A 20,414-nucleotide genomic window follows, 5' to 3' on the forward strand; every position below is an offset into this window, starting at 1 on the left:
ATTTCTGAGAGCACTGGGAAGGCACCCATTCTCCATCACATTCTTTTCTGTGACAGGGGAGTTGTACACTGGATGGGATATGGCATTGTGCCACACTGCTCACTTTTCTTTTACCTGTGCCATTTGTAGGCTTTTTCATTTCTATTTTGTGTGCTGCTGCCTTCCACAGTATGGAGACACAGGGAGGGAACATCTAGTCCTTTGCAATTGAACTTTTCAATCACTTGCAAGCTACTAATAAGCAGAAGGTATAATGTAGACATCAAGCTGTCTTGACTGACTGGTGAAGAATCAAAGCGATGTAGGTACAATCCAGTAATTGGCAAGACCAAACATAATAACTGTTCTCAGTACTTTTAATTTAATTGGAATTTCCTTGCCTGCTGCAGTAAATGAGGAGTGACAAAGCACAGAAATAAAATAAAAGGTTATAAATCTATTTTCACACTAGCCTAAGTGGTGTTGGTGATATTATTTTTCTGATCGGAGCTATTATAAAAGCTTCAAAGTTCAGCTCCAGGATTTGTTTTGAATATTTACTAAAAGGCCAGGGCTTTTTGCAGAGCTATGGCAAATGCTCTTCTGTTTAAAAAGCTGCTGTTCTTCAACCTTTGCCCAGGAATGTTGTCTGTGAAGACTGCTCACGCAAGCCTTGGCAGCCCAGTCCCCCTCCCATAGTAGATCAAGGAGGATGGTTTGAGATCCTCACCCCAAAGCTCCAGCAAAATTGGACTGGTGAAAGCACTGACAAGCTGTTGTCCGTGTGTGGTCCAACAATTGCATATTCGGTTAACTACAAAACATAAAGAAACAAAAACCTACAGCAACTGCACACAGTATTTCAAAGCAGGAACTTAAAAGCAGCATTCTTGCAACTGTCACAAATTGTTGGCTGCCCCTGACAATGTCATTGATTTAAAAGGGATACGAAGCTGATTAGTACCTTGCAAGATCAGGCATATTGCCTTTTAATTTTGTCATCCAGGAGATTTTTTCCTCCAGGAAGCTGTAAATTAGATAGGCGTGATAAGGACTCATTCCATATGGACAACTCAACTGCAGAAAGTCTATTTGCATATACTCGACAGGGTGTCTCTATCAGGCTTTAAATAGCCATCCTGTTGCCAGAGATGTGCCTTGATGCTTGAGTTTCTGCTGTTGTTTTGGATATTCCTGACTTCTCATTAAAATCTCCATTACGCTTAATATCTGACATAATTACAAAAGGAAGGGTAATTTGTGTGACTGCCCAATAATGACAAATAAATGACTTACCAAACTAAAGGTTCATGAAAGCAAAATATCATAATAATTTTGAAATATTTGATCAGTAAATCACATGGAAACCTGATACTTAGCAATGGTAGTCTAGAAAGTATTCAAATATTTATTTATTTTTACGTCATTGTAAGCTTTAACAAAGCTTGTTGTCATTTGCTGGTGTTTTAGCACCACATTACGTGCTGAATATCTTGTTAAGATGTACACGTCCTCCTCCGTGTAGCTGATAAGGCCAAAGAAATCTTTAGTATAAGGCTGATGTGTGTTCTTGCTGTACAAACAGGTATTGTCATGGTTTTCACCCTCGCCGCTTCAATTCATTCAAAGTTTGTCTGTCTTACACAGAGTCACACAACAGGGCACTGACAGGCACCCACTTGTTTCAGAAAGAGCTTCATAATTTACTGATGTGAGAGGTTATTTAAATGCCAAGAGTAAGAACTTTAGCCTTATGTCTTTAAATGACAGCATTTAATTATGAGGTAGCCTGTGTGTAGCACTATATCACGCTTTCCCCCCGCTTTTCTTCACTTGTGCCAGATTCGTTGATGTATAACTCCATGAGTATATTAGCTCCATGAGTATGAATACTGAGGTCACAGAAACCAGACAAATATGGATAATGCAAAACTTGGCTCATTAAAGAGAAACATTTGCAGTTTGGGGCATTAAATATGGAAACAAACTATTGCCCTAATGCAGATAATCATAATTTAACCTCACACTTTAAACTTCAGTGCTTGTGCCAACCCATTCCAACACGCAGCCTCCTTGGCAGCTCTCCCTGAAGAGCAGAGGTGGTTGTGCTGGGGAGGGCAAATGTGCCTCTAGCCTCACCTCTCCTTCCCGTCTGTGCCATGCGAGAGTCTGGATGGCTTTTCAGTGGGAGCTTCTGAACCTCAGGCTTAAACCACAGCATTTCAGGTACAAATCGGAGCCACTGCTCAGTGAGGAAAATAGGGATATGAAAGTGAGGTGGGACCTCAACCATCTCCTTGAACCCCAGGAAGACCTCTAGGATTACAAGCAGAAGAAAGGGAGCTGGGGAATTAAGCACAAAGCAGCAAAAATCGTGTGAATGCAGAAACTGCTGGCATACTCCATTAAAAGTTTAAATGCATTTTACAGTTGCCTTGTGTATTAAAAAAAAAAAAAAAAGCATTCATCTAATTATTTATGGAGGCTCTCTTGCCATTAGAAAAAATATTCTACGAAGTTACCAATAATGCTGTCCAAATAAGCAGATGGCCCCCAAGTATCCTTCAGACATCTTTCTGCATTCCCTAGATATATCCACAGACGGGCAGTACATTTTTCCGGCTTTCCACAATTTCCGTTTCTCTAGCAACCTTATTTCACATACTTTATTGCTCATTTTTGTTCTACTCCTTTTTGAAAACCACCAACAATCTTGTATCAAAATGAGAGTGCAAAAATAGTTCCTATATGCTAATAGTGCATTTCCAGCCCCCTATATCTGCTTTCTGTCTGTCTGTTCTTAACACCCATCTGGCTGCACAAAGGCCTCCTATCAATTCAGGTAGCTATTCTCCTCCACTAATCAGTTAATCAGTTCCCCTTTTTCACCAATTTCTTTCCCAAATTCAGTGTCATGCCAGTTCTTAACTTAGGTTGTGTTCCTCTCTGGTTCATCTGCTCCCCGCCCGCTTTACCTTTACTTTCCTTCAGTTCAGTTCTCAGGCTGTTCCTTTGAAACTGCTCACATATCACTTATTCATTTTTCAACTCTTTTTGTCACATATACCTGTCCCAAAGCTGTTCACTTTTTTCTCCTTTCCAGCACAGCACTTCACAGTCCATTACTTCATTCTTCAGAATTATTTGGTGTTGTTCCCAGTTTACTTTCTCCTTTGAGTTATTTGATCAGCCAACCAAATAATGCAAAATAATCCCTACTCCAGCCAGAAAGTTAGTACCCAGGTCTCCTAAATTGATCAATTCATGGGTTCCCTTACCGGAATTCATGGGTTTTACTCTTGGACTGTGCCCCACCCAGTTACTGAACCAGTCTGCCTAATGGCAAATTATTTAGATGCACAAAAGCCATTTTAGGCAAATATAATTTAAATGTGGATTAAAAAAAAAATACATGCCAAGCACTTTAAAGGGCACACAGCTTAAATCTTAGATTAACGAGATGGATAGAGTGATCTTTTGTAGCATCTTTTTAAAGCTGTGACTTAAAAGAAAAGGCTGCAGTTTTCTTTCTCTTTTCTAACTGAATCATAAGGCTGAGAAAATCTATTTAGTCTAATCTCTGGAAAATGGATTTCAGATGATTTGCATCATGCCGAGCATTTTGTTATGATAGAATTAATATTTGCACTCATGGTTTTAAAACATGAATGATGCAGTATTACATAGTAATAAAGGTGGTGGTATAAAAATATGATCAATTATGACTTATCCTTCTAATCCCTAAGTATTATAATTGGCAGGTGTTTTGCCATTAAGTTTGCCTTTTTAGCTTTTGCTTTTTTTTATTCCATGAAATTTTATTATGAAACTGCTTGCAGTGTGCAGGGCTATTATCAACAAAGCAGCAAGGTGTTAGTCTGTAAATACTTAATAAAAAATTCAATTTCTCACGATATTTGCAGATGTAGATGAGTGCAGCAATGAAGGAACTGTTGCCTGTGGAGATCATGCAAAATGTGAGAACGTGGATGGAGGGTTTAACTGCTCCTGTAAGGAAGGTTATCAACCATCCACAGGAAAATTGCAGTTTAAGCCAAATGATGGCACTTCCTGCCAAGGTACATGATATTATAAAGGTTTATGTGTTATTATAGAGCTACATCTTCTGAGAAACCCACCAGTGCCTCTTTATCTTCAGTTAGATTAATCAGCAAGACATGAAAAAGAGGCAAGGCAGTGGCATCTACATTTCCTGAGAATAGTATCATTTCGTAAATGTATTTTTGCTAAACAGTGTGATGAAATCCATTTGAAATGATGGTCACCTCCTCATAGTTGTCAGATCTGTACTCCTCTCTGTAAATTTAAGCTGCATCTTAACTTCACCAGTGGAAGTCGCAAGGAAAGGGGCCAAACCTTCTACCTGAGTAAAACAAAAGCTCAGAGTCCAATCCAGTGCTGTAACTTTGGCCAAGATAAAATCTTAGTAGTTGAAGCTTGAGAATGGAGTGCTGCATCCTATATGCACACATTCAGAATGCTGGTGGTTTGGGGAATTACTTAGACAAGAGCTCTTACAATGAGTATATATTGAATATTGAATAAACTGCAATATATAATTAGTTTCTTTTTAATTTCTACAGAAAATCCGAAGGCCAAGTGTGCATTATACAAAGACTGTATAACTGAACATATTAATAGAACTTTAGCTGGAGTAAGTAGCATTGGTTTATAGATTAATTTCCAAATCCTTTAATTGTTTCTGTTTGAAACTGTTATTTCAAATATAATAGTTCTTAAGGAGCTTTTAACAAATGCTTAAAGCACACAATTGAACTTAAGCATGTTTACAGAAGTCTTTTTAATAATTTCAAATTATTTGAACTGGGTTGTATGTTCAAATCATGATAATAACTTGCTGGGAATCTGTGTGTTCTGTTTCCAGCGAAGTGAGTCATGATGCATGAAAAATTCAGAAGTGTGGTAATCACTCAACTGTTTCTGTAATTTCTGAAGTTACACACTGCTGCATTTACTGATGTGCAACTATTTGCTTGTTCAGAGTGAAAGGCAGCAAGATAGCTTACAAAAGTAATGTCAACAAGTGACAAAGTAGAAATTGGAGCAACAGCATCCCGGTATACTAGTATATTTGTTCTTCAAAGCATAGTATGCAAACTGCTACAGAATTTACAGACTCAAAGTCTCTGGACTCAAGATTTTTTTTCACCAGAAGCAGAGATTCCTGAAGCAAATTAAAAAAATATTAATGAATTCACTCTTCATTAGTCTGCAGCTATAGTATTTTCTAATTTAAAAGGATAAATGAAACATAAGCATAAATAAATTAAAACTAATTGTATATGTTTGCATTTTATATTAAGCAGTTTGCCAGTTACAAGAGTCAGAAAGATATTAATTTAAAGGTTTTTATTAACCTAGTGTAAGATATACATTGTATTAACATGCTTTCTATGTTAACCTGCAATGTAATACTTTATATTTAATATAATACATGCTTACCACATTTACGTGCAAAGACATGGTAAATGCCACAGCAGAATCTTAGAGTGAGATTTTTTTTTAAATATGTAGTCAAACTAATCTTAAATCAAAGTAATAAGTCAAAATACTTCAATTTTCTGTAAATACCAGCACGTCAGATTTTAGCCTAGTTTTTAGCCTGTGTTCTAGTTCTGTTCAGCTGCAGTCAAAGATGAAGCAAGCCCCATAAAAGCTGTTCAGCAGTAGAGACTATGGATCTTACAAAATCAGGTGTTGGGGTTTCCTTGATGGATAAAATCTCACTAGATTTCAGTATTGTGAAGTAAGAATTCTTCTCTTGTTCAGCCATGAGACTGAAACTTGCAGTCTTAATCTTCATCTTGCCCTCTCTAGCCTATTACTTTTTAAACTGATTGTTTTATGTAGGTGCATTTAGCAGTTCATAAACTGAAGCAGTGAAGTTGAAATAGGTAGTACAGTTTCACTAAATTACATGCTTTATAATCTGCATTTGAAAAAAAACCAACCACAAAATGTACAAATACTGCCCATCTGCTCCCACCTCTTCAGCTAAAATTTCGTAGAAAAGAATCAATGGAGTAACCATATGACTTTTTTTTTAAACGTAGTTGCTTGTTAGGGTTATACCACACATATATAACACCATTACTTTATAGGTCAACCTGTTGATTTAAATAGCACCCCTTCTTATGCACAAGCATCTTAAAAGCCAGTATGTTAATTCACAGAAATCAGTCATTTGCACTGGGTTTACTTTCACTTGCAGAAATGTGACTTTACTTGTTTCATTAAGATGTGAGTTCTTGTATTTTTCAGATTAGTCATTTAAAAACACCCCTGGAGATGCTGCAAGAAATTAACAAAAATACTTTGGGACCGCTTTTACCTGTAGATGTGATTTCATATGTTGAAGCATTATCTTACTCATCGTTGAATACCATGCATTACTCTGTTTCTGACAATGAAGCACTTTGTAATACAACCATTAACGTGAGTGGATCAAGCCTTAAAGTTGTGGAGGTTTTTCGTATTTTGCATATAGCATATGACTCCTTCGCTTAAACATATTCTTTTATTTACAGGTTTTGATTAACACTGTGAACAATTTTTTACAAAAAGACAAAACTGCAGTCTGGGAAGCTCTTCCTGTAGATAACCAAAGACGGAGCCTGACTAAGCTGCTGCATACTGCAGAACAAGCGACGCTTCTCATGTCACAGAACTTCAAAAAGACAACACAGCTAGATGTTAATGCAAGTGACATAGGTAAGATAAAGAAAATTAATCTAAGGTATACTTTAGATGTGGATTACACTGAGGAGCTTTTCAGCACAATTATGAAGATTAGAAATGGTGTTATGTGAAACACACAGGTGTTAATTTGTATGAGTTTCATAACTAACACCTGACTTTCAGTGTAGGTATCATAATTTTCAAAGATTGAACATTTGAGCCCAGAGCCCAGAAAAAACTTGAGAGGCTGTGGGAAGTTGTCCTTTCAGATTCTCTTTCAATCTCTCATTATAATCACACTGTCACAATGAATCTGGATTCACCTTCCATGCACAAAATTACCCTATGCATCTTGTATGCATAAAAACCACTAGTGGAATGAAATTTGGATTTGCTCTATACAGATTTTTTACTCTTTTTGGTTCAATGAAGATATTGTAAATGAACTTGGAATAAGGATTGTACCTAGTGAGTCTGATCTTGAGTGGCTTTATTTTCAGAGAAATGTCTCATTTTAAGAGGAATTTCAGAGGAGGAGAATTGGTTAGTCTCAGCTGCACCATTTTGCTCTCCTACCTTCTCGCTGTGTGCTGGTGTCTTCACACCAACTCCTGCTGATTTTCCTGTGGTAATAATGGTTTTACCATTCCTTCAATGGGAACAGAGTAAGGCTATACCAGCCACTTTTGAAAATCCTAATAAAGCATTGCTGATTCCTTTGGCAATGGCCACTCTTTCATCTTTATTTTTCTGAACGTACCCAAACTGTATGTGACCTGACTTCTTATTTTAGATTCAGTACAGTCCTTCAGTGCCTCTTACTGGTTTGCCATTTTATAAAATGACTTGACGAGAAAGATTCCTCCTTTGGTCCCGAGGCAGGTGAAACCACCTGTTCTTCCCTCACGTTTCTGAACCTAAATCAGCAAGAGTGATGAAAAAATAGGGAGGGATTTGTTCCATGACATAAACTCCGTAGAAGCAGATTTATGTTAGTGCAAAGTACCTCTGGGTCTGCAGCAGATCCAGAGTGGAGCCAGGAGCTGGCTGTGAAGCCCCTGTTCCCCCGACCGCCTTGGCTGAAAGCAGAGGCTCTCGTGGTCAGAGAGCTGAAGCCATGCAGGTTGAGAAGAGAGGATTCGGGTGCGGCCTCCGGTAGCAATGTAGACGTCAGTCAGACCAAGGTGACAAAAAAAAGCTGCTAAAGAGAATGGGGAGGAATTGCCATGTTGAAAGGTTGATGATTTTTTGGCTTGCTTTTGTTCTAAAATGGGAAACTGTATGAGATCTTTTCCAGATGGGCCCCAAACACTAAAATTTTTTGTTATTGTTTTTCAGCATGAGTATGTTTTCCACAGGGCTCATATGTGCCCCACACATCTATTTTGGGACAAGACCTACAACATTACCCCTCTTTCTCCACTGCTTTTTATGGTGCAAACTCTTGAACTACAAGCTTTTCAAAACTTCAGCCACAGAAAAGTATTTCTTACACCCTGACAAACATTTTTCTGACAGCTGGTCTATTGAATAGCTCATATTATTTTTGTGTGCTGTGCTATAAGCAATGCAGATGGTCTAGCTTAGTGATATTCCTCCATCAGTCAAGTTTTAGATTTGTTTGTTGTTGTTTTGTTTTGTTTTTTAAAAAAGGCCTGATTGACTTTTTTTTGTTCCCATCCTGGGTGATTGAAACTCAGCACTATAATGAACCAAGTAAAGAGCTCAATGTCCTCTAATGTAGTTTTTGTCCTGAGGGGTGATGCTTGTTTGTTTGCTTTTGACAAGACACATCATTATTTCATGGTGCAATGTGCATTTGGTAGCATGGATAGATAACTATAAAATATATACTCTTCAAAAATTGGCTTTTATCAAATGTTACTATTCAGTAGAGAATTTTATGCTTTGCTTTTTATAATTGTGATTTGTGGTCCCTTTCAGAAATGCATTTTTAATAAAGCAATAGCTCTTCCTAAAGTAACCTACATTGTTCTTTCCAGTGCCTAATTTAATGCAAGGTAAATAAAAGACTATATTTTTCATGGAAACAGTAAAAAGTATGAGAGCAAAATGTAGGCATGAAAATAACAAAACATAGAGGTTTAAGCAAACATGCTATATTAATAGCATTTTTCTTGAAATATTTGGCAGAGTGATATATTCTTAAAATTCGCGGTAATTATGCAATCCAATAGCACATTTATTAACCCAACTGTAAATTATGGTAGACTGTAATGGAGCTGTGATTTGTACAGTATTTTTCTTCTTTTGCAGCACTCAAGGTTTTTGCTTTTGATTCACACCACATGAAACACATTCACCCTCATGTATACACAGGGGGAGATTACATAAAGATCTCTCCAAAGAAGAGAGAGGAATCTCATCCTAATGGTAAGAAACAAAGGTTGGAGAGTAGGTGGGTTAATAAACACCTTGGATAGACTTGTTCCCGCTAGTAAATAACTGTATGTGCAGTTTACCAAGACTGAGCTTCAGCCCTGCTAACTACAGAGAAGTCAAGGTATTTTTATCACCATCTCTCCTACCCCCTTATTGTCTCAGGACTGATATTTCTAACATCTCTAGTAGCACAGTGAGTATCCGGTGAGTTTTAACACTGGATGTTGGTACCAGAGACCTGAGCCTTATCCTTTTTCTCAGCTATAGATCTGATGTGTGACTTTGAACAGGGCCTTTTAACTCTCTGTGTTGCTCCTCCTCCACAAATTGGTGCATCTTTTCTGTTTAGAGAGTAGTTCACTGGGGCAAGAACATGGGTTCTTCAGTACTAAAACCAGCAGGGCCCAGATCTTGGCTTGGACCTCAGAGTGCTACAGAAATGGCTTACAAGTACTGTCATCACGAAAAATAAATATATGTGTTTATCCAGCTCTGGAATTTAACCACCTAACCTAATAAGCAGAAAAGATTTTTTAAATCTTAATCTTCCAGCTAATCTGAATCTCACCACCTATCAGTACCTAAAAATATGGTTTATCTTGGTACCAGGGAGAAAAATCATGACATTTTTTCAGATCATACATTTTGCTTTCTTTTTCCCTATGTGTCTTCCATCCTGGCTCCGCTGTAATGGAAGTCAAAGCAAGACAGGTACTTCAGAGAGGCCCAGTATTTACCTCAGGCCTGAGCCATTTTAGTTTATGAGACCTGACACCACATGTGTAGCCAAATGCAGAACAGAGCAAGCATACATTACTCTAGAAAAAATATATATGCATATATCTAATTAGAATTTCCAATGCAAACGCACATTTTTATTTCTAATGGCAGTTCTATTGTTTTAAATAAAGCTATATTTCATTGTCTCTAAAACATTTTTATAAGTATTCCACAAAGATTCCATCTGTTTTGCATATTTTATGCAATAGCAGTAATAATGTCTATTGTTTATTGTTTCCCTAATGTCTTCAATTTTGTTCTTCTATAAGAAACCCACAAACTACTAAACATGGTCTGTTTGATTGATAGGCACCGTTGCAGTTGTCTTTCTGCGGTATAGCAATATTGGTTCTTTGTTTTCATCGCCTAAAAACCTCTCCTCGAAAGATACTTCAGAGCAGAGACAGACAGTAAGCTCATCAGTTATAGCTGTTGCAATTAGCTCAAATCCACCTACGCTCTATGAGCTTGAGAAAATAACATTTACCTTAAAGTATGCCAAGGTAAGGAGTTTTTTTATTATCAACTTCAAATAAAACAAAACAATAGATAATCATTTTATGTGATGCAACCATACCTGTAGTGTATGATATATTGAGACGTAATTCTGTTGTTTGCTGATATGAGTTTGTCATCGATTTCTCTAATAAGATTAATCTTAAATGTGACAGCCTAAGTGCAGTATACTAAATATGATACAGCTGAAAATTTCTATGGCACTAAAGCAAGGGCAACAATGCCATCTTTGCTGGGTTGTAGTATGAATAAAATGTAGATGTCTGAACCAGAGAATATCAGAGGATCTTGACTATTCTGTATTTTGGGGGGGGGGGGGGGTCTGAAAGCTTATCAGATGGTTAAGCATGAAAATATGAAATATGAGCACATTTATTTAAAACTGGGAGGTTTACTTCCAGTATATACAGATGTTGCTGACTTCACTTGTATGTGAAGAATCACCTTACATGGCACAAAGAATTATCAGAAACATAACAAGAAAGTCACTCTGTAGGGAGGTGGGCAGTAGGACAAGGTGTTAACCTTGGTTATGCAGCTTTTGAATTTGTCACTTGCCTTCTAATATTTGAGCTAGAGATCATCTTTATATAAATTTGCATATATTCATACAGCCTATAGCACGGTGGGGACCTTATTTTTGACTAGTGTTAGTAAGCACTAACTGTAATAAATAATACTAATGGTCTTATTCATTGCTGTCCTCACACCTGATACAGCAGGTGTGATTTGACCCTGGCTTTATCCCAGATTACTTTGTAAAATGCACAGAATAAGTCGCAGTTTTTACCTGCTCATTTGGAAGGGACTATGAGCAGGACGAGCAATGTGGCTGTAACCTTGGGGTTAGTCCATGTTCAGCAGGTGCAGGTGTATATATAACAATGTTTTCAGTAGGTAAAAATTCCAACACCTTTGCAAATGCCAGAAGGATTCAGTAATCTGATTAGCCTACATGTTTGGTGGGGTGTTAGTTGTGTGGATAAAATACTTCCATCCCCAGCTATGTTTTAATTGCTTGGAATAGGCCATGCAGAATGTGCTTTTTGTTTCCCAACCTTCCAATGGTAACAAGCAATTTTTAATGAATTGCACTGGCTAACGTAAGAAAGGTCTCTTGATGGGAAATATCCTGCCTTTTGCCGTCAGTAAAACATCTTGTTTCTGTTCCAGACTGCAGATAAAGATATTAAATGTGCGTTTTGGAACTACTCAGCAGACACAATGAATGGCAACTGGGCTACAGAAGGCTGTGAGCTGACACATTCCAACTCCACTCATATCTCATGCAAATGTAATCATCTGACTCATTTTGCTGTTTTGATGTCCTCAGGTGGCTCTGTTGTAAGTGCTATTTTAATTTAGTGTTTTACCTGACACCTTCTCCTGTCTTCATTCCTTATGTTTTTATTTCAGTACAACTTATGTGCTTTTCCCCCTTTAGGTTGTCTCTTGTTTTTGTTCAGCAAACACACAATTTATTGTGCACAGAGCAAACAAAATTCCTCCCATATGTGTTTGAATTTCCTTATGTCCTTTCTGCAGTATTACAGAGCAGTGATGCAGCAAAGTATCCTGTTCCAAATACACAGTCTGTTGTGCTTATTTTTGGTGCATTGCTTTTAATTTTAAATCCCACTTTAAGGCTGCTGTGGGATTTAACTGGCATTCATTGGTGGTCAGTAACCATATGGCCCTGAATTTCTCTCTCACAAAACTTTGCCACCCATTTGTCTAACCTTGGCATCTAAAAATCTGCTTTAAATTCTCTCCTAAGAGTTTGCAACAGCATAATCAATTTGATGGTTATGACTATTAAATACGGACACTCATGACCAGCACAAAAGTGAGAATGACCACTCAATTTATGTCCTTCTTATCTTAAGGAGGCCCATAGATTTCCAGGGTCTGCGTGGGGATCTGCAGGAGCTCAGGTCCTGCCTCCGGAGGCAGCCTTATAAGGTATTGGAACTGACAGCAAGCAGAATATTAGCATGAATATACTGTATTGAGACAGTTCTCTCACACTGTGAATTTCATGCTGGTAGAGGCTGTTTCCTGGTTGCTAAATAGCAACCTAAGTCTTCAGTTCAAATTTAAAACCTTTGCAGGTACTTATATAGTTATTTTGAAAAGGAAGTCTGGGAGGAGAATAGTCTCTTGTCCTTTATTTAGAAAAAAAAAATACTTAGATATATTTTGTAGTCAGATGAATACTATCCTTATGCTGATGCACAGTCATGTATTTCAGAGATTCTTTGTGCAAATACCAAGCAGCAAATGGAACTGTATTCCTATACAGAGAATATGCACATCCAGTATTAAAATAGCCTGTGTTTCTTTGGAGAATGTTCATGTTACATGTCTGGAATAGCGTGTGTTTGAAGTGATTGTTGTTTCAGAGTCTTGTTTTGATCATGTTGCAAATTCAGTAAGACGGTTATTCAATTTTGCTTATCTAAGTCACTGCTGTGATAAGTCCTTTTATATTAGAAAATGTTCATATCGTATTAATATATGTCCTACTGCCAGTGCATTTGTCATTTGCTAAAATGATCTGATTTTTAAAATCATATTAGGAGATACTGATGTTAATAAAAAGTTTTGTTAAGAAATATCAGCAAATGCAAAAGCAGGAATATATACAGTTCATTGCTAATTTCCCTTAGAATTATATCTGTCTCACAAAAAACCCAATACTTTTTAGATTATCCAAAGTGTACATTTGCAGTGAAATTCTACAAACAGTTTTGATTAATATTTTGTAGAAAAGAAGAAAAGAATTGTAATATAGAATGAGGTCTTTCTTGAGAAGGTACAAAGCTATTCTTTTAAATATTATATTATAATTTTCCCCCAGGGTGTTACAAACTATAACATTCTTACAAGAATCACTCAGCTAGGAATAATTATTTCGTTGATTTGCCTCTCCATGTGCATTTTTACATTCTGGTTCTTCAGTGAAATTCAAAGCACTAGAACGACAATTCACAAAAACCTCTGCTGCAGCCTTTTCCTGGCGGAACTTATTTTTCTGATTGGAATTAATATGAACAGTAATAAGGTGGGTAGTTTTCACTTGTGTCTCGATTTTATGTTGTAAAGTAAATATATAGTATAGGATATGATCTTCCATCTGCTTCGAGCATTTCCTAGTATCAATATGAACATTCTAGTGATGCTGGCTTCCCAGTCTAGTACCAGGAAATATAAAATGATCATTTAAAGAAGTAGGGCCTTCATCTGAGCTGGTCTATATCGACTTTGCTCCATGGGTTTCATTTTAAACTTTGTCACCTTAACCAAAACCGCAGTCTCAATGTGTTTAGCATTTTCACTTTTCACATCTGTTTGGATGTTGTACGAAGCCACATTGGTGGCTCTCTGGGTGACAATTTTCCCTAAAAGCCAGGCCAGAGCTTCAGTCCCAAGCTGGCATTTGAGATACTGTGCTGTTGGCTGGAGGACCCCTTTCCTTTCTACATGTAAGGTCTTGACCTGTCCCTGTTGCTTTTCATACAAGTTGGGCTGTTGATTTTTGCATCTCAGATTAGTTTTAGGAGATTAAACTATGCATAAACTATCAAAAAACACCTACTATAAGTAGCTGAATAAGATATAAAATTACTTCAAAAAATACGAGCTGCTATCCTTGAGGCAGCACTCCAGTATTGATTGATTGAGAAATATCGTTTTACAAACACTTTGTAGTAACAAAAGTTATTTCAGAAATAATTCCTTGTGATGCCTAATTACATCGTATCAAAACCATAAAAATGAACTTTGTCTAGATCAGAAAAGCATATAGACTACTCAGCTGTAACTATGGGATCAACCTTGTCAATTTGTTTATATAGTTTTTCTGGGAAGACATGGACCAATTTTAAAAGTTGAATGTAGTCTCTTTATTTTACCAGCTGCTACAGAAAACACTAATGAATAAGTGTGCTCGTGGGTGCAGACCAAGTTCTTGTCAGTCAAGACATTACATCTGGGCTGCTGGACCACCACTTTAGAGTTACTACGTTGCTGTGCATATGCTGCTATATTAACAGAGATGTATTAATAAAATTATGACTCTTGCTTTCTCTGATTGAATTTCTAGCTCTTCTGTTCAATTACTGCTGGATTACTCCATTATTTCCTTCTAGCTGCTTTTGCGTGGATGTGCATCGAAGGTATTCACCTCTACCTTATAGTTGTGGGAGTCATCTACAACAAGGGTTTCTTGCACAAGAATTTCTATGTCTTTGGCTACGTCAGTCCAGCTGTGGTCGTTGGAATCTCTGCTGCACTGGGATACAAGTACTATGGCACCACAGAAGTGTAAGTCGCTGTTTCTGTGTCCAAATCACTATACATAAGGATGCAATAGTCACAATAGCACATTTCAAGGCATTTTCTGCTGTTTACTTTTCAGATGTTGGCTCAGCACGAAGAATAACTTTATATGGAGTTTTATAGGACCAGCATGTCTAATAATTCTTGTAAGTATAATTTTCATTTTTTATTGTAGTACATAAAACTGATAATAAAAGGTGTTTAATAATCACCCACCCATTGCCAGCATAGCTGTGAGTGCTAATTATAGGGCAGAATTGGCTAATTTAGATCTTTTTATAGTGTCTCTAAATTATTTATATGCTGTACTTCTAAATACTTTACTAGCCTGAAAAATGGATGTTTGACAAAAAAAGCTCAATATAAGATCAGAGCCTTTTTTCTTACTTTCTTTCTTTTATCCCAATGGTTTGAGAAATTCTGTGAAGCATTCCTGCTTTTTAAGAAGTATGTTGTTGGCATCTCAGCATGGCTCAGCAGGAGGTGTACACAGACACTATCCTAGCAGACAGATAATCTGGTTTTTCAAATGTTGTGTGACTTAATCTCTTATCAGTGATCGGTCATCTTTGTGAGATTAGACTGTCATCTTTATGGTTTTATCACTCGCGTGTACCCTGTCATCATCAAAGCCATTTTAAACTAAATTGCGACGTCAGAGAAAAGAACCCACAATTTCACATGGGCAGACAAGTCGAGTATTGATAGCCCTATTTCAGCTGTGAAGAGGGCCTTTTTAATTCTTATTGGAAGTGGTTTCAAACCTGCAAATTTGGCAGGTATTATAAGTTCAATTCTGAATCAAGACATTTTTGGTGCCTCGGGAGCCTTTCTAAGTGCTATAAAGTTTAACAAACCATTCCAACTGTAATGTAGCATTATGGGGTATGACTGGGTTGACAGTGATCTGGCAATAGCTGGAGCTAACAGGAGGAGGAGGTACAATGGTGAGGCCTTGTGACATCGGTGGTCAAGTCACTTAGAACCCTTTGTTGCTTTTGAAGCTATTTGGTGATAAATGTGAGGATTTGTAGAAAAGAAGAAGCGGTAATGCCTAACACCCACAGGATGATAGTAAACCAGTTTTAATTCAATACATTAGCCATTTCAAAGCTGATTAAAGTATCAAGTATAATTCCGGTCAAATTCCACCCCAAATTGCTACTGCGGACTGGGGAGAGGCGGGGAGCAACCTGCCAGGTGCAACTGCAGGGTGATACCTCCCCGTCTCACCCCCTGGTGAGGACAGCAGACTTCAAGGGAGGCAAGGCACCATAACCTCCCTCGGCTCGTTGCTTCTGGGGTCAGATGGCCCTCGCGGCCGACAGGTTACTACGCTAAAATAAAATTATGGGGAGAGGCCATCCCCTACTAGGACATTCTTACAATTCTTAGGTTTAGGTTGGCAATTTCCTATTTCCTCTTCGGACCTTATCTCCTTCTTGCAAGAAGGCAGCAGGGTTGGGATTTTTTTGTTGTTGCTGTCATTCCTGTTCCTCATCTGCCTTCAGGTGAAGATTTATGGGCAGTGATGTATCACTGCACTGTTAGCACAGGAAAACCGCGTTCTCAAAATACACAAAATGCCCTAAATGTATGCTTCTGTAACCTTGTTTTCAGCTCCAGCTGAGCTGTGCCTGATGCGGGATCTTAGGTACACAGTACAGAGGCAGAGCAGGTCTGCAGTGGCTTTGATACCAGTCTAGCTGGCCGCAGAGGCAAATCCTGCAAGCTGGCTCAGGCCCGTAGCCATTCTTTGAGCACTCCAGATCTTCCAGCAATCCCTGCAAATTAAAAGAAAAAGAGGAGGTGATAGAAGTCCTTATGCACCAATGCAGTCCTCCTACAGATGAGGATAGCAGCCAGACAGTTTCTTTTTTTCTCCCACTCCTTTGCCTAAGTGAAGTCACACAAAGGAGCTGTAGCTGGACAGCAAATAGCCCTGTGGTTGTTTTGCTATTTTTTGTGTGTTATCGAAGTATTTTGTGATGACTTGTTCTCACAGTATTTGCATACCTCTATTATTGTCTGTTCATAATCATGCACTACTAGACCTGGGAGGAAAGGCAACCCATTTTCAGCAAGCTGCTTCATCTGCTGTGTGATTTTTTTTGAACGTTTGGACAGCTTGTTTTCATGGGGTGATACCAAACTGAAGCCTGAACTGCAGGAGGGGTGTTTTCAAAGAGTGCAGGAACTAGGTAATTTGCTCACACTCTATCCAGGTTAATGTCTAAGGAAAATATGGAAAACCTTATGAAAATAGGCACTGACTCTAGAAGGTGAAGTTGATGTTGGATGTCTGCTCTGTGCAAGGCATGCTGGTGGCGGTAATTCTGTTTCCATTGTCCAGTCTCCCTGTTGAGCATACTGCACGGGCACCACTATAACAAAGATTAAACCCTTTCCAAAGTAGTGCCACTCAGGAAGTCATTTTAATTACAGGAGCTGATCTCTTTCCAAGATTTCCATTCTGCCCACAGCTAATTAAAGGGGGGGGGGAGAAAAAAATTACTAATTAATGACTCTGAAAAGGAAATATAATTTTTGTTCTGGGATAACCAGATAGGGCACCACAACCTTCATATAGAAAGCTGCAAAATCTGGCAGCTTCAGGCTTACCTTTAATCCTGGGCTTCATCCACTAATAGCATTGAATTTGCAGGCTTTCCAAGATAGCCTGGAGAGTTTGGATACCAAATCTCTTGAGATCTGCTCACTACAAATCTGATTCTTGCACAAAAACATTAAACTCATTGTCAGCACAAATGCCCATGTACGCAAATGATGCCTTCAGTTTCTGTGAATGGGGACCCAGGATATTTGTGGTTTGGATTAACCTGTAATATGCCTTTGAGACAGCATGTAAATGACAAACAGAACTGGTTCTGTACCATTGGATTCTCTGTCTCAGGGAATGTTGTTCCAAACACATCCTTGGGCTTTAAATCTGCAGTAATAGTGAAGCATAGGGAGCTCAAGTGTTTATCAGGAGTACAAACTAAGTTCTCCTCTGATTGCCTAAGCAGAAAAACTACTTCTGAAGACGTTTGCTTATTAATACTAAGGTTCTATTAGAATTCCTAGGTGCAAAGCAATGGCCTTATTGATCCCATCTAAAAATTATTATTATTATTATTATTATTATTAGATTGGCGACTGTACATGAAAAGGAGTGGGTCAGAAGCTCTTTAGATGGAGTTAGCAAAGAAAGGGCATTTTAAACCTTTGTAAAGCAAGCTGCAAGCTGAAGATAATTTCTACAACTTATTTCTTCCTCCTAATACTTGTAATCTTTAGAACCACAACCATTTTAGCTAAAACTATGCAGTAGATTAGATCAAAGCATACAAGTATGGAGAAATTTTTTATAACAAGTATTTAAACTTTTTAATAGAAAAGTGAGTTTATCACAAGCTTTAAGGGACAAACATTCACACACACCACAACCGATGCCTGATTGAGGCAAATACAAATATAAGCTCCAGAGATAAAAGGTATGAAAAAAAAAAATCCCTAGAACATTTTCTTTTCTTTTGTAATACACTCTTACAATAATAATCTCCCTGTAATAAGAAGTGTGTAGAATGGAAATAACCGTTTGTCTGGAGGGTAATGTGGCTGCGGTTTTGATGAGCATGTAATGTCAGCCAATAACAAACTCCTTCCCTTTGTGGAGGACTTCTACACGGCTTTTCCCACCTCTGGCTTCACAGCTCGCGCTGTGTTGAGTGGGAGCAGACCTGTGTAAGGGCTTTATTCTGTATCACTGACGTTTTTGGAAACTTCATCTTTTAAACTCTGTGGACACAGGATAAGTGCCTCCACTTGTACCTATTGTGAGGGACAGCTATATATATATTAGCTGTCCAACTGGCAGTAGAAATGACGTCGTTTGGAAGGGCTGGGCAAAGACTATTAACACTGTACTTATGAAAGTCTACAAGCCATTAAAAGGAAAACTTGGAAGAGAATCGCTGCTACTCCAAGTGCAGCTATAGGAAACCCTTCTAATATACCTCTCTCCCACAACCTTCTCCCATTAAATCTGTTCGGTTGAGCTTCATGCAGCAAGTTCAGAGTCACCCACGATAACATGGTTTGCACCTTTGCAGTATTGACAGAGTCATGCAGGCTTGACTATTGTACCCACTGTCAGTACCGCAATGAATTGGCACACCTCTGTGAGGAACCAGCACTCAGAAGTGTGACGTGTAACATTAAGAGGTGCAATGTGCTGTTTAACAGTATAAATCTCTCAGTATCATTTGCTGAGATCACCTCTGTAATAACAAAATACAGACTTGCTCTTTGAGGTTGGAACATTTCCAAAATTGAATATCATCCAAATAATTCTCTCCGTGGCTTTTATCCAAACATCCTAGCAGTGTTCAGTGAGAAGGTGGCTCCTGTACGCTCTTCCGTGGTTTACTCCTCTAATGTGTGCTTTCAGGGACCTTGAAGGTGTCTGGCTTGGCTTCAAGCTCCAGTTTCTTGAAACAATTGGTAATTGTAGTGTTTGCAACTACAAAAATGGCTTATAAATGGACCCTGCAATTTTCAGAGCATCCTTGTAAACTTGACTTGGAACATATAAGCCAAGAATAGTTCTTGGGAGAGGTGTCCTCAGAAAAGCCAAGTTCTTTTTATTAAGCATTCCTGTATGTAATAAATGTAATGAATAATCAACTGTAAAGCAAATATATTCTAAGAATTGCAGTGATTGATTAACCATACTGTTTTGAACTTCCCCTGTATAAATGAATGGGTAAATGAATAAAATATACAGATTGCAGTTGCAAAATACAAAAAAAGTGACATATGAGTGATGAAAGCAGGCTAACAGTAGAGTAATGCTTTTCATTAAGGAACTGCCTGCATATTCATTAGAGCTAGTCGATTACTTAAAAAATATATTCATCAGATAATTTATTTGATGAATTTTACCATTATTTGTCAAATAATTTATTCAACAAAAAAGGTAAAATTAATGGAATAGTGCATTCATCAGATCTTATTGGACAGCTCTAATACTTGCTCAGTTCTGTACATTTAGGTTGATTCAGGATTAGTAATACTGCTGCAATCAATGCAGAAGAATTTCCTGGCAAATCCATTACTCTGCTGTTTTCTCATACACTCACAAATCTCATGTACTTAATCTAGGCCATTCAAACGGAACATCTTTCTTGTAGAAAAGTAAATATTCAGAGTTTAAAATTTTACATTTTCCCAGACTTCAATATTGACCATGATCTGACAGTCCATTGCTCCCACTCAAAAAAAAAAAAAGAAAAAGAAAAAAAAACACAACATCCCCTCTGAGGTCAATCACACAACACTGGTGTAATCAAGTACACTGCCTCTTCAGGCTTCTTCACATTATTACTCCTTCAGTGAAGCAGCTCATGTTCATTACTCTTGATATTTCTTGATATTCTAAGGATTACTATCGAAAAAGTTGTCTGACTTCTGACCTCCATCACAACAAACCATACCACCATCTCACATTTTTTTAGTGAATATTTGTGCTTTGGAAATTCTGTGGGTTTTTTTGTCCAAAGGGTTATTTGTGATAAATGGCTAGTTATACTTTTTATAGATGAGAAAAGTATACTCTGTATCATTTACTGTTCATTTTTCAGAAAATAGCTGTTTTAAACATTTTTTTATCT

At 37.8% G+C, this 20,414-nt stretch overlaps 1 protein-coding gene across 3 annotated transcripts in view; it reads left to right on the top strand.

The window, feature by feature from the left end:
• The window catches only part of ADGRL4 (adhesion G protein-coupled receptor L4), a 76,125-nt gene that overhangs the window by 42,275 nt on the left and 13,436 nt on the right, over positions 1 to 20,414 (top strand). For all 3 annotated transcript variants that reach the window (XM_075039154.1, XM_075039155.1, XM_075039157.1), the window contains 10 exons: positions 3,903 to 4,058; positions 4,584 to 4,654; positions 6,283 to 6,456; positions 6,549 to 6,732; positions 8,977 to 9,093; positions 10,192 to 10,385; positions 11,572 to 11,742; positions 13,259 to 13,462; positions 14,504 to 14,724; positions 14,819 to 14,885. In XM_075039154.1, coding sequence (XP_074895255.1) covers positions 3,903 to 4,058; positions 4,584 to 4,654; positions 6,283 to 6,456; positions 6,549 to 6,732; positions 8,977 to 9,093; positions 10,192 to 10,385; positions 11,572 to 11,742; positions 13,259 to 13,462; positions 14,504 to 14,724; positions 14,819 to 14,885 — 1,559 coding nt within the window. The remainder of the gene's footprint in view (positions 1 to 3,902; positions 4,059 to 4,583; positions 4,655 to 6,282; positions 6,457 to 6,548; positions 6,733 to 8,976; positions 9,094 to 10,191; positions 10,386 to 11,571; positions 11,743 to 13,258; positions 13,463 to 14,503; positions 14,725 to 14,818; positions 14,886 to 20,414) is intronic.

This window comes from Buteo buteo, chromosome 10 (genome assembly GCF_964188355.1).
Source record: "Buteo buteo chromosome 10, bButBut1.hap1.1, whole genome shotgun sequence".
In the NCBI taxonomy this organism is placed as follows: Eukaryota; Metazoa; Chordata; class Aves; order Accipitriformes; family Accipitridae; genus Buteo; species Buteo buteo.